We start from the raw sequence: 14,019 nt of genomic DNA, 5'->3' as shown, positions 1-14,019 counted from the left end.
TCCTTATAAGCAAGCCCAATGGGCAGTTCTTGATCCTCATTTTATCTATTGGTAACCTCTGATTCTATGAATCACTCTTTCTTCTAGAAACATTCTCACAGCCCTCATGGCCCCAGTTTCTAATTCTCCTCCAAAAACCTGGCCGCCCCTTCTCAATCTCTGTTCCAGGCTCCTCTGACTCTGCCTGTCCCTGAAATGTGGATGCTCCTCAGAGTTCTTTCCTAGGCCCACTCTACATGACTTCCATTGTATATCTTCATATTTCCAGTTGCCTACCGGACACCCTCATGTCTCATCAGCTCTTCAAACTCAACATCTCCAAATCTGAACTCTTCACTTCGGCCAGGGTTCCTTATCTAAGAATAGCACCACATGGACTTAGCTGGCAAGCCACAAGCCTGGCATTCGTCCTTGACTCCTCTCTCAACCTGCACACCGATCAGTCAATAATTCCAATTAACTCCAGAACTCCATCTCCTCAGCTCTCCATCGGGCCAGCCCACACTGCATCATCGCTTATTCCTATCACTACCACAGCCTTCAACTGCCAGCCTCTAACCCACACTTCATTTTGCATTTAAATGATCTTTATAACAGAAAAATATGATGTCACTCCCCGGCTCAAAACCCTTCAGTGATGTTCCGTGTCTTCAGCTTACAGGGCTCCTACTTCCATCATATGGGAACTTCATAGTCTTCCAAATTATCAACCATAGAATAGAAGTTTTCTCTCATCCTCTCCTGTCTGAACCTCTGGGAAACATCTTTTTGGTCAATAGCCTAATCCAGTTCTGAAATATCACTCAGTTTTCTTTCACAAATATTGATTTTCCTCCAGATAGTAACTATCCTTAGACACATCAATACATCATTAATTTAGATTCCACTAATTCAATTTTGCAAATATTAGACCCAAAGGCACTTGAGTAAAAATTCATTAATCCCATCACTGTGAATATTCAACTTTTTTCAGCCAAGGAAAGGGGACTCTTAAATTAGAATTTATGAAAACAGGAATTCATTTAATACATTTTCTTCTTTTGAATTTAATAATTAATTTTTACAAAATAGAATACTCTTTTTAGTTATACTTCCATTAAAATGTAAGCCCCAGTGAACTGAAGTTTTCCATTACTTTATCTTATTTTACTCATTAGAGTATGCGTAATAAAATTAAAATGTTTTCTGATTTTCAACTCAGGAAAGAACCTATCCCAATAAATGAAGATTTATTATACATTTCTCTTTCTTCATTTTAATTGAGAACCGCGTTTCATTGAATGAGTCACCAAACTGAGCCCTTGTGATTGCTACTTAAGGGACAGTATCTCACAGGTTCTTCTTCCACTTGTGGCTTTGCGCTTGTTATTAGAAAGGCACAGTTGTTCTCCGTCACTAGGACATTTTCATTCAGTTGTGAGCTTCCTACTAAGTCAACTGGCTGAGGGACAAGATAAAACCTGTCACCCCAATCACCAAGATACTGAAGCACAGAGTTGTTAGAAAGAGTAACTGTAATAAATGAAGGCCTTAGAGAGCAAGTCCAGGTTCACGATTTGCAAAGCCTGAATGAATGTTGTAAAGCATTCAAAGAGACAAGAATGTAGGTACACACTTTGTCGGCCTTAAGTAATTTTCTGAACTGCACATCTAACTTTCATGAGGATGTGATAATAAAAACAAAATGGCCGCTGAGAGTGTTTTAATAGATTCTGACTGTATGGTGGCTACAGATGACGACTGTCCAAGGCCTTCTCCTTTGCTCCTGACCGCGAACACTTCAATTTCACTTAATCCATGAAGCCCAGGTTCTCAGTCTTAAGCTCGTGCTGTACAGATGGTATGAATTATCAATATAGAATTAAAGACTACCTGTAGCTACCATCACAGCTTTAATTTCCCCCCCAAAATGTTCTCATACATTACTGCTAGGGGTAAACTGATTAAATCTTTTGAAAGGCAATTTGGCCTAATGTATCATTTTCTTTAAGAATGTTCATATAGTTTAAACTAGCAATTATATTAAGAAATAACTATCGATGAAGAAGCCCTGGGCACGTACAAATGATCATTGAAGGATGGAGGGGTTATTTATAACAGCAACACCATAGTATTTTATGCTTGCTCTGTTCAAAGTATCATTTTTAGCGGTTTATAGTTGTCAGTGCATTTAATCTGCATAACAGTCCTATGAAGCAGGTGCAATTATTTTTTCCTTTTTATGTAGGTAAGGAAACTGAGGCATAGAGAGCCATGTGCCTGAGCTAGTGCTGTAGCTGAGATTTATTCAAAGTCCAGCTCCAGAACCAGCCCTTCAAAGTACTATTATGTTTTGCAACAGTCACACCTCAAATATTATGTAGTTAACTATGCTGTGTTTGTAATAATGTAGAAAAATATGTATGTTATCATGTCTAGTTAGAAAAAGAAACATGATCACAAATAGGTAAGTTAGAGAGAGAGAGAGAGAGAGAGAGAGAACAAACCTCTATGTTTAAAAAGAGATTCATAGAGATTCATAGGTTTATGCACCAATGTGGTATTGGTTATGGTCTTTGGGTGGTAGAACTATGGTTTTTTTCCCTGCTATTTTCTATTTTTTTTAAGTAAGTATATATTGCTTTTCAAATGGTAAAAACAAGAATTTATTCCTTTTAAAGTTCTCCTGTGTTTCCTGTTCCCACTTGAATTTCCCTCTACTTCGTTTCATATGTCATCCACAATTTTTTTCTCCTACTCCTTATTTCTCCCACCTTTTATTTTTTATCCTTTTTTCTATCTTTTTCCTCTTGTATCGCTCCCTCCTCCCTTCCCCATCCCACAAGGCTCGTAAGGAGACAAAGCCCCTCTCACCATACTGCCTGATAGCTCCCTTCCATCTGTACCCTCCCAATGGGTATATGTCATATGTCGGGGGGACCGGGGTGGGGGTGCAGATAGTGAGATACTTTCTGAAACAACAGTAATTTTTAGTTTTGTGTTTTAGGTTTTCTAATGGCTTCTAAAATTGTTGAAATAAAATCCTGTGACCTTAAAATTTGAGGCCACCTGGTCTGTCACTGATTCTAGACCCCACTGGTTTTCTAGTGTTCTCTGCTTTCTGCTCTTTTCTCTGATGTTGGTGAATGACAGACAACTTATGGGCTTTATCCTGGCAGTCCTGGCTGTGGTTCCTTTCTGGGCAGCACTTTTGCTTTTCCTTCTTGTTCCTCCTTCTTCCAGGACTGCACTTCCCTTTAGAGCATGATGCTGCCTCCAGACAGTCAGATGTCGCCAGGCCAGCCTTTTGCTTCCCTGTGCACCTGGCTGCTAGGCTGGGTGGACTCATCCCAAGGCCATTTCATTGTCACCATTTGCTTTTCATAGGAGTAGAAGCAGCAATACCAATGCCATAAGGAGTGGCGTTGAGAGCCTTCTCTCTTCTCCAAGGTCATCCATCTCTCAGCCCACTGGGATTCCTTTCAAGAACAGCTACTAATTAAACTAATAAGGAAGACTGACTAGATTGAAAACCCAGGGCCTGTCAGGCAATTCTTCTCTGAATTCTAGGCTCCTTACTTATAACGATTTGTCTATAGAGTAAGAAAAATTTTGAAGTCATTTAAAACTTGATCTCCAGTTAGCATTGTGTGTGTGTGTGTGTGTGTGTGTATGTGTGTGTGTGCGCGCTCGCCAGTTTTCACCTCAAATCTTAATTCTTAAGTACCTGATAGTGAGGAGCACTGGGAGCCTTAAAAATATAAGGTAGTTCCTTTGTCAAAATGTGTCCGCCTCTCTGCAGTCTTTTATCATTCATGCCCATCTTACTCTAGACCCTCTCACCTGTCCTCGCTGACCGAAGTCTCTCCAACTCCTTGCTTCTTGACGGGTGGTTTTATTCATGCCCTTCCTGAATAAAAATGCTTGCAAGTTACCTTGTTTCTGAGCAAAGCCTCAGAAATAGGAAATGAATGAGCTTGTGTGGCTCAAGGAGCTGGGCCTGACCGGAGGTGAGGGGAAGGCAACAGCCATGGAAGATATGCTGGACCATGTGGGATTTTGAGAGCTCCCAAAACCAAACTGATTAATAACCTTACCTCCTTTTGAAAGCTAACATTACAAGAGATTGCCACTTTCTTGTTCACACCTTTATGCATTGTCTGGTTTTGCTTGATTATTTGCTATGAACACACATTACTTTTACAAGGAAGAAAAAAATAGTGAAGTTTTATGCTTCCTTTTGTGTGTGGTAGGGAACCTCAGCATTTGAGCTTGATGGGTCTAGAACAGGGGTCGGCAAACTGCAGCTCGCGAGCCACATGTGGCTCTTTGGTTACGTATCTGTGGCTCTGACGTAAAATTGAAAATGAAAATAAAACTATCATAGTTTTATTTATAACATTTTTAAAGGATATTATTCACGTAACGGTGATTTCATTTGTTTTATGGCTCTCGAATAATTTTTAAATTGTGAGGGACAGGATTGGCTCTTCCGTCTCAAAAGTTTGCCGACCCCTGGCCTAGATCATATACCACCAGAGAACTGGAGTATATGCCTTATGCTTTCTAGAGCCTGGTGACACAGTAAGCAGTCATAAATATCTGCCCAGTAAATTCATATGAATAAGTAAATGGTTACCTGAGTGTCTTCCTTTTAATTTAGTGAAACTTCTTATTCAATACATTTCATTCTTTATAGGTTCCAGGTCTATATGCCAGTGATAATTTACATGGATATCCTGAAAATGCTTTTAAATCTCCCCTACACCTATTCCCAGAGTGCCTATGAGATTTTGGATGCCAATGAAGACAGGGATTCCCCTTCAGTTCCAGCACAAAGCTGATGAGTGCCTGGGGGATTATTTACTTCCTGCTCACTAAACTGTCCCCCTTCTGTAATCACTCCATCAAGTTCACACCATCCGAGATGCCTAGAATGATGACATCGCCATCAATCAGTGCTTAGCTGCTGGTTGCTGCTTAAGTGTCCAGCTGATGAATGTCCTGGTGCACTGTCTTGGTGCAGAATATTTGCATTGATTTAACAAAGGTTCTGATTCAGTCAAGGGCCATGGAAGGCTCCATGACATCAAGGAACAACGTTCTCAGACTCCAAGCCAGAGCCCATGTGAAAAAGAAAGTGAACGGCAGTGGCCCGGATGAGGCAGTTTTGCTGCCCACAGTCATTGCCTGTTTCTAGATGAAAGGCATATGTGTGGAATTCGCAAATTGCTAAACAACAAGGGTTGCATATTTATGCTCACCTCTCATCACATTTAATCAGAATCACGCTGTCTGTTCCAATGCCCAAGGCTGCAGCTCCCTTCTTGAGAGAAAAGTGACTCTGAAAAAAGCATATTTGTAATTAGTTGCATATAAAGTCAAGACCCATTCCCTTAGCTGTTTTTTTTTCTTTTCTCCATTTATTTATTTAGCTTTTTTAAAAATTAGTTTCAGGTGTACAAAACAATGTAATAGTTAGATATTTCACCCCTCACAAAGTGATAATTCCCCTTCCCCAATTTACTACCCCTCTGACATTGTATATAGCTGTTACAATTCCATTGACACTATTCCCTATGCTGTACTCCATATCCCGTGACTACATATATATTAAATTATAGTTGACGTTCAATATTATTCAGCTTCAGGTGTACACTGCAATGAGGAGGGTGGCGATGAGGGAGAAGGTGAGGGAATTGGAAAGCACAAATTGGTATTCACAATATTGTCATGGGGATACAGAAGACAGTTTGGGGAATATAATCTCATTATTTCTAATCTGTCCCTCTAAAGCCTGGATTGCTGAGAGAAAATGGTATCCTTCACTTAAGCATTTTTATTTTTAAAGAAGTTATGCTGAAACACATATAGCACAGAATTTACCATCTTAGCCATTTTTAAGTGTACAATTCAGTGGCCTTAAGTACATTCACATTGTTGTGCAACCGTCCCCACCATCCGTCTCCAGAACTCCTTTCATCTTGCAAAACTAAAATTCTGTACCCATTAAACAACTCCCAATTCCTCCCTCCCCCCAGCCTCTGGGAACCACAACTTTCTATCTGTCTGAATTTGACTACTCTAGGCCCCTCATATAAGTGGGACCATAGGGTATTTGTCCTTTTGTAACTGGCTTTTACACTTTGCTTGATGTCTTCAAGGTTCATCTATGTTGTAGCGTGAGTCAGCATGTCTTTCCTTTTTGATATTATTCATATTCATTGTATGTATACACTCATTTTGTTTTTCCATTCATCCATCAAAGGGGACTTGGGTTGCTTCCAACTTTTGGCCAGTGTGAATAACGGTGCTATGAACATGGGTGTACAAGTATCTCTTTGAGCCTCACTTTTAATTCTTTTAATTAATTTTTATATACCCAGAAGTAGAATTGCTGAATCATATGGTAACTATATTTTTGAGGAACTAACATACTGTTTTCACAGTAGTTGCACCATTTTACATTTCCACCACCAGTGCACAGCGATTCCAGTTTCTTCACATCCTAGCCACAGTTGTTATTTTCTGGGTGTTTGTTTTTTGGGGTTTTTTTTTTTTTGATAACAGTAATTCTAATGGTTGTGGGGTGATACCTGTCCGTGGTTTTGCTTTGTATATCCTGAATGATTAGGGATGTGAAACATCTTTTCATGAGCTTATTGGCCATTTGTACATCTCTTTTTGTTTTTGGAGAAATATCTATTCAAGTCCTTTGTCAATTTTTGAATGGTGCTTTGTTTTTGTTTCTTGTTGTTGAATTCACTTGGGTTTCTGAGTAAAGATAGTAAGACCCTGGAAACTGTAAAAGGACCTGCTACCCCAACACGTAGTAATTCAAGCCAATTTTATATATAACGAGTAAGAACATATCTATTGCCTCCAGCAGTTGTGTATGGTGTGGCTCCCAGACTTATATTTTGCTGCCAAGAGAATACACTCAGTTTCTCTCAAGTTGAGTGAAATTGTGTGCACTCAAGTAAGAGGGGAAATTGGCCTGAAATCCAGCACTCTTCATTGCAGACTGACTAGGGGGCTATTTGTTGTGCAGGTAACTGCCCAGCCTGGGTGGGCTCAAGAAGGAGGCCTGGGGACAAAGGCAACACTGACAAGGCATGCCACATTTCTGTGTTCTTGGCTACTGGTTCCGGGTAGGAATCTGAATCTCAATGGCTGTAATCACGGTGCAATTTGGAGAGCTGAGAGAGGCTAACCTAAGCCCAGCTGTACTGCATCTGCCCAGCAGCCTCTTACTATTATCTACAGATCATTAAGCTGTCCAAAAGGAGAGCTGCTGCCTCAATTTACATCTCCAAAGGGCTGCTGAGTGGAATTTTAAGTAATGGTTTCAGAGGGTCCTCTCTCTTCCAATGACCACTTTTGACTCATCTGAATTCTTAAATACGCTGCATAGGAACTGCTAATGCAGGTATTTTTGGAGGATGTGTCTCATAAGCAAGAAGAAATCATGTTTATAACAGCAGCAAATAATGTGAGCCAATAAACGAGCCACTGAAGAGTGGCCTTTTAAAAAGCCCCGAGTAGCTAAGAAGTGATGAGAAAGGGCCATTAAGCTCATTTTACAGCCTCAGAAAGACAAAGTGGACGTTTATTACCTACATACCTGGGAACTAGGAGAGAAAGCTTTTGTAAAGATGCATGTCTCCCCCACCAAAAAAAAAGTGCTCTCTCTTGCACATTTAGCAAATCCCTGGGCGACCTCACAGGGAAACTCAGGGAAACAGCGCTAAGTCTTTCACTGCCAGGAGGGCACAGGACACAGGAGCCAGCAGCCCCACTGAACAAGCACAAGCTACTCAAATTAGGACCCTCAGTGAAAGAGCTTGTAAGCACTCAACTGCCACATGGCAAACTGGGGATAAGTAAGAGACCTGATGCACCTGGTCAATGAGAGGAAGTCGTCTTGTCTGGCCTTGAACGAGAAAGAATAGGGATCTCAAATGAGGAGCAATTAGCCAGGATAATTGATCACCATACCAAATGCCACACACTTAAAGAAAAACACATGCCCAAACAGGAAGCTTACAGATGGGGAACAAAGGTGATATGAGGCATGAAAAAGAAAATTAAGTACCAACACTATTTCTATTTTCAGGAAAGGGAGCAGGGGAGTAGCTAAATGTTATCCACTAAAAGCAAGGGACCCATAAAGGAGAAGGAGCTTGAGACAAAGAAATAAGACACTGCCTAATGAGGAAGAAACAGTGACAGTGGCTGCTTAAATGGCCCGTCTTTCAGTGCTGGTGACACAACACACGGAGAATCATTTTTAAGCCTTGGCCCCGCGCTTCATGGAATCACTTGTTGATGAACCAGAACACAGCCACATCCTGGATGCTGAGCAGCCTGAAAACCAGGTGTCTAGAGAGAGCTCAGAGGATGCTTTGTCATGAGCATAGGGCATGAGGGACATGTGGCATAGGTGACGTTTATATTTGAAGGGCTGTGCCAAGGCAGGAGTAGAGGGACAGACTGCTCTGGGTGGCAAAAATAGGAACAAAAATTGGAAGCCACAAGGATTCAAATGCACCCCTCAAGACAGTGGTAATAATCAGTTCATCAATAGAACAGCTGGGGAATGAGCTAATGAATGCCCCCCTTTCCTCCCCCACCCCCCTGATTTTGGAAAAATAACAGTAGCCCCTCCCCCCATAGAATCTAGTGCTTATTTAGAACTAAATCACATTTCTATTCAAGGGTAATAGATGTTAAAGCCCATATGGTTTTTATTTTATACTAAATGAAAAATTCCAAGTTGATGGAAGATTAAGTTCTCTATCTTTAAAAATATATATCATAAGTAATCTAGATATAGGCTACATGAGTCAGCTGACATTTAACATATGTACCAATAAGTGTGGGATTTTGTAGTCATAAAATAATTGTAAGTAAAAAATTAAGCAGGCTTTCTGGATTTGGGTGGGATGAGATTATCCAGAGTGAGAACGCATGAGAACGAAGGCTCACGGGCATGAGCACTGCCATTTTATTTAGTCCTGTGGCTGGAGGGTGCAAATCAGCTCCTTCTTTCTTTAATGGGCACAGTAAATCTTACCTGTCTTTAGGGATGGTGGGAAAGGAAGGGAATGGTCGAAAGCTCTGAGACAAACCACCTCAGTCTTTTGACATGCCAGTTTCTCTTCCTCTATTACAATTTCGACAAGCAGTTTGGAAAGCTGCATTCATTCTTTTAAGCCATTGTTAGTCACATCCAAGTATTGAACTGAGACTCAGATTCAACTGCCTAGTGGACCACGGGGCTTCAAGGAAAGCCTCCGCTAGGCCCTGGGGACACAAGGGTTATTAAGACAGCCCTCCGTACCCAGCTACCTTCCCTCGCCAACCTTATCACCTACCTCTCCTCCTCTCCCTCTTGCTCGCTCTACCTGGGGGTACTGGTCTTCCTGGTCTTCTATGAGCTTGCTAAACTTGTTCTCGCCTCTGGGTCTTTGTACTTGCTGTTCCATTTCTTGGAAAACCAAAAACCCTTCCTCAGATACATATGTGGCGCTCTCTCTCATTCCACGTAGGTCTCTGCTATATATCATCTCCTCTGAGATCTTTTATGACCATCTCATAAAATAGCCCACTACCACCCAACTCTCTTGTTACTACATGACATTACAGTAAATATTTATTAGTTTATTATCTGTCTTCTACTAGAACATAGGCTACATGAGGGCAAAGACTTTGTTGTGGTATATAGTTAACACACATTTGTTGAATTTGACCATGTGCTCAGAGAACAAATCCAGGGAAATATCCATCTGCTATTTATTGCCATTAATCTCTGGCCACAAGTCCCAATGTTGAAGGGTGTCTTTGGTGATTTGGGGCAAATGATGGTTGGCTACATGGATCCCAATGCCTCTAATCTAAGGCCTATTATAAAGCAAGTGCAGAGGTCTTCTTGGCACCCACCCCAGAAAGCCTAAGATGGGGTCTTTCCCAAGCAGGAAGAAGTTGTAAGATCTTGGCAATATCAGCTGTTAACTCTCTGACATTCTTAGAGTTAAAAGCGTTACCATTTAACTCTAAGGTCTTTCAATTGTCCTTGAACTTGGCCCTTTTGTGCCCTCTTCATGGGTGGGCTGAATGGAGTGTGTGTGGAGAAACCCTGAATGAGGTGAATGGATTATACATCATTACACATCAAGGATCCACAACAAGTAAATCATGATGCCCAACCCCTGAATGAGCTGGAATCTACCACTTTGACCCCTCCCCCTGTCTTGGACCTCCCCCCTCAGCGACTGCAGGACCAACATCCTTCCCTGGTCCAACCCCCTCCTTCCCCACAACCCTCCCACGCACCTATTGGTTTGCCTCCAGCGCCACCTGAGATTTGAGGGAAACGGTAGCTCCATTTGTCAGAGAGACTGGTAGCCCTTGTTCTTGCTTCTGCTTAGCAAATGGCTTCAAAGAGCAATCTGCTTTTTAACGCATCTGATTTACAAAGAAGCTTGTACTCTGTGAGACCACCTCATTGATTTCTTTTTTCTTTTTTTTGGGGGGGGGAGGACAGAAGGTCCACCCAATGCTGATAGCAGAGAGCGGCAGTGTTTATTGTTTGTACACAGCTTTTATAGCAAAAGTAACTTTCCTTAGGTGGGGGGTTTTGGGAACTTGAGGGAGTAATCCCCTCCTCCCAGGGAACACCTCCCCTGGGGCTTTCCATAGGGTGTGGGGAAACAATCTTCCTAGAGTAAAGCAAAACACAGCAAGCAGAAACTGTTAACAGGATGGCATTCCACTCTGTAGCTTTTAAGGCCGTTGGCTGTTTTCTCCTCAGCGGCCAACCTTCCCATGCTGCTCACCTGGGCCTGAGAGCCTGTCAGCCTGCCAGCTTTCAGGTTTAACCTTTACTGCAGACCTCCAGCTCTCAGGCTTAACCCTTACTGCAGACCTCCAGCTCCCTACACAGTATTTTGTTTTGTATGCCTGAAACTAATAAAACAATACATAAAACTTTAAAAATATGTTCAAGAAAATGAGGAGACATCCTGGAGTAGAAAAGTTAAACAGTGTTACAAGAAATGTTACTAGGACTTCTTTAAGTAGAAGAAGAAGAAGAAAAAAAGATAAAAATATGAATAATAAAATGTCAATAAGGGCAGCTGGGTGGCTCAGTTGGTTAGAGTGCATGTGCTGAACAACAAGATTGCCAGTTCGATTCCCACATGGGCCAGTGAGCTGTGCCTTCCGCAACTAGATTGAAGACAACGACTTGAGCTGAGCTGCTGGTGGGCGGCTGGATGGCTCAGTTGGTTCAAGTGCAGGCCCTTAACAACAACATTGTTGGTTCAGTTCCCGCATGGGATGATCACCTCATTGATTTCTAATTATTGCGATTTGGAGGGGAGGGGATTACCTAGCCATTCTTGAGTCAGAGGTGACATGGATGTGCACACAGGCACTTCTGTGACCTTATTACTCATACTCAATCCAATAAAGTCATCCCATGTGAACTCGTGCCCACAGCATGTGTTAAAAGATCCTGGTGTGTGCCAGGTTTAAGTCGACAAGAAAAGAGATCCGAGGATATTTGGTAACAAATATGAATACAGCACTGAGCATGTCACAGCGATCACTCAGTTGCAGTGATCACTCAATGGAAAGCAATTACGTGCATGATTGTAGAACCCTGGGGAGAGTGAAATAACAATAAGTATGGAAAGAGGTCATTGGAGACAAAATGACCTGAGTTGAACACCTGGCTCTTGTTTAGGGACTGTTTGCTTGGCTGCAGTGATCAATTCGTCTCTGCAGAGTTGGTGTGAGAAGTGTAGCTACCAAATGTGAAGTGTCTACAGATCACCCCTCATCCACAGGTGCTCCCAAAGTGTGGACCTTCATAGTCTCCCATCCTACTGCCTGATGTGATACCATCCTCAGGTCCCCCTAGTTACCTCGAGCAGAATTTTGAAATCCTCAAACAAAATGAAGGTCAATTCACTTGATGTCTTAAACATATGCCATATGGGGTATGTAGGGAAATCTTAAAATCATACAAATAACAATAAAGGATCCAAACTCTCGTAAGGCTGTGAATCCTTGAGTATTGCTCTGGTTTTTGTTTTGGGAGAGAGGAGATAGTTAATAGAGGCAATAATTTGCCCCCAGATATGTCCCCAGGCATGTCACTGCTCTCCCTCCATATTCCCTCCTGAATGGGCTCAGGTCTTTTCCATGTGGGCACCAGTGGGGGGCTGGTTATAATAGGTGTGTTAGCGGCCATTTGTGGCGTGCTTACTGAAGGCCCGGCACTGTGCTCTAACCTAGGCCTGTATTATCTCACTTCATCCTCCCAACAACTAAATGAGTTAGGTATCATCATTCCCATTTCACAGACCAAGTAGAAGTAAAGTGACTAATCTGAGGTTATGTCCCGGGAGGTGGCAGATCAGGGCTTGCCATCATTTCTAGTCACTTCCAAAACTATGGGCTTTATCCACAGGCCTGAAGAAAAAGAAGTCTATCCAGTTACTCCTGACCTGGCACTCGGAGCAAGGGAGGGTCAGTCATCCAATCTGGAATGTAATCACAGGGACACTGGGAAGGGGGACCATCCGCCATCCCCTCCTGGTCCTCCCCTTCTCCCCCAATACATATGCTCCTTGGAAGCAGGCACTGGGTCTGTTCTGTTCACTGCTATCTCCCTGGTGCCCAAGGCAGTGCCTGGCACACAGCAGTACTGAGCAAATGAAGGAAGGAATAAAGAAAACAATCTCATTGTTTATGGCTGGACGTGCGCCTTATTGCCTCATTCCTTTGTCTCCTACTGCAATGAAAATACCCCCAGGAGAGGCAACACTTGTGTTTTACAGTCATTTTCATGGCTCTCACGTTCTTTCCTGAGAATAGGTTTTGAGGAGTTGGGTAGAGGAGAAAATAACAGGGGTGATGTGATGAGGGCCCTGAAAGGGAAAGGGGGTCAGAAAGCAGAGGCAGAGCAGGGGTGCTAAAGGTAGACTGAATGTGGCCCACTATTCACTTCCCGAAAGTTGTCAGGCTAAGTTTCTGTTACATGGGAGTTGTCTTTTTCCAAGCTGCCTGAGTTGCCATTAGTTTTTTGTTGTTTTTTTTTTCATCAAAGACACCTATTTTGGGAATTGAAACCCTCTCAAATAGTGTTGCTATGTGAAAAACATCTTTCAAAAGCAATTATGAGAATCGCCTCCACCAAGAAGTGGGCTGAGGCCATGAGGGGCCTTGGCAGAACATTGATGACTGGCCCGAGGTGACGTGGATATGAGCTGGGTCAGGCTGGTGGTAAGTGGGTTATATAATTTGCCTGAAAGATCCCAGTGTCATGATTATGAAGAACATCTTTCCTAGATGCAATTATTGCTGTTTCAAAGAAGCTATTTCTGGAAGACCTTGTGTCACATAAAGAAATAAGAGAAATTTGGAATTAAGTTCATGGTTGGAAATTCAGAGAGAGAGAGAGAGAGAGAGAGAGAGAGAGAGATGTGAATTATTGAGCTGGGATCTTAGCTTCCCTCTAAACCTACTTTCAATAAATGACAAAAAACTTATCACATTAATTTTTGCCAAGTTTTCTATTACTGAAGATTTGTAAATGTGATGAGATTCTACAATAGCAAAGGATGATACTGAACCAGGTGATCTTTAAGATCCTTTCCAAACCTGAGATTTTGTGATTCTATATTTTGGAGGAAAATAATCTTGGAACTCTTCACTCAGTGCTTACATGCTATCTCTTGTTTCAACTCAGTGATTTATTTACTTCTTCTAATGTTCTTCATAGCAATGCTATTTGTTCAATTTAGTCCTATTCAAAATTTCAAGTTAACAGTTTGCTTTGGACAAACAGAAAAATTTAATATCTTGCCCTACTAATCAGCAGGGGAAAGTTTTAGTCTGTTTTAGTGGTCAGAAAAGAGATAGGTAGCTTTGGTTGAGAGAGAGAGAGAGAGAGAGAGAGAGAGAGAGAGAGAGAGAGAGAGAGAGAGAGATGGGTCATTTAGAAAACAGAAATGACCCTTCCCTTCCTGA

General features: G+C 42.0%; 1 protein-coding gene across 1 annotated transcript in view; it reads right to left on the bottom strand.

The window, feature by feature from the left end:
* The window catches only part of GAD2 (glutamate decarboxylase 2), a 73,796-nt gene that overhangs the window by 43,051 nt on the left and 16,726 nt on the right, over positions 1-14,019 (bottom strand). Inside the window, exon 8 of the mRNA XM_019630874.1 lies at positions 5,244-5,323. Within this exon, the coding sequence (XP_019486419.1) occupies positions 5,244-5,323 (80 nt within the window). The remainder of the gene's footprint in view (positions 1-5,243; positions 5,324-14,019) is intronic.

The sequence above is a fragment of the Hipposideros armiger genome, unplaced genomic scaffold (genome assembly GCF_001890085.2).
Source record: "Hipposideros armiger isolate ML-2016 unplaced genomic scaffold, ASM189008v1 scaffold_962, whole genome shotgun sequence".
Taxonomy (NCBI): Eukaryota; Metazoa; Chordata; class Mammalia; order Chiroptera; family Hipposideridae; genus Hipposideros; species Hipposideros armiger.
The sequence above is the reverse complement of the archived record's forward strand: the minus strand, read 5'-3'. Positions and strand labels throughout refer to the sequence as shown.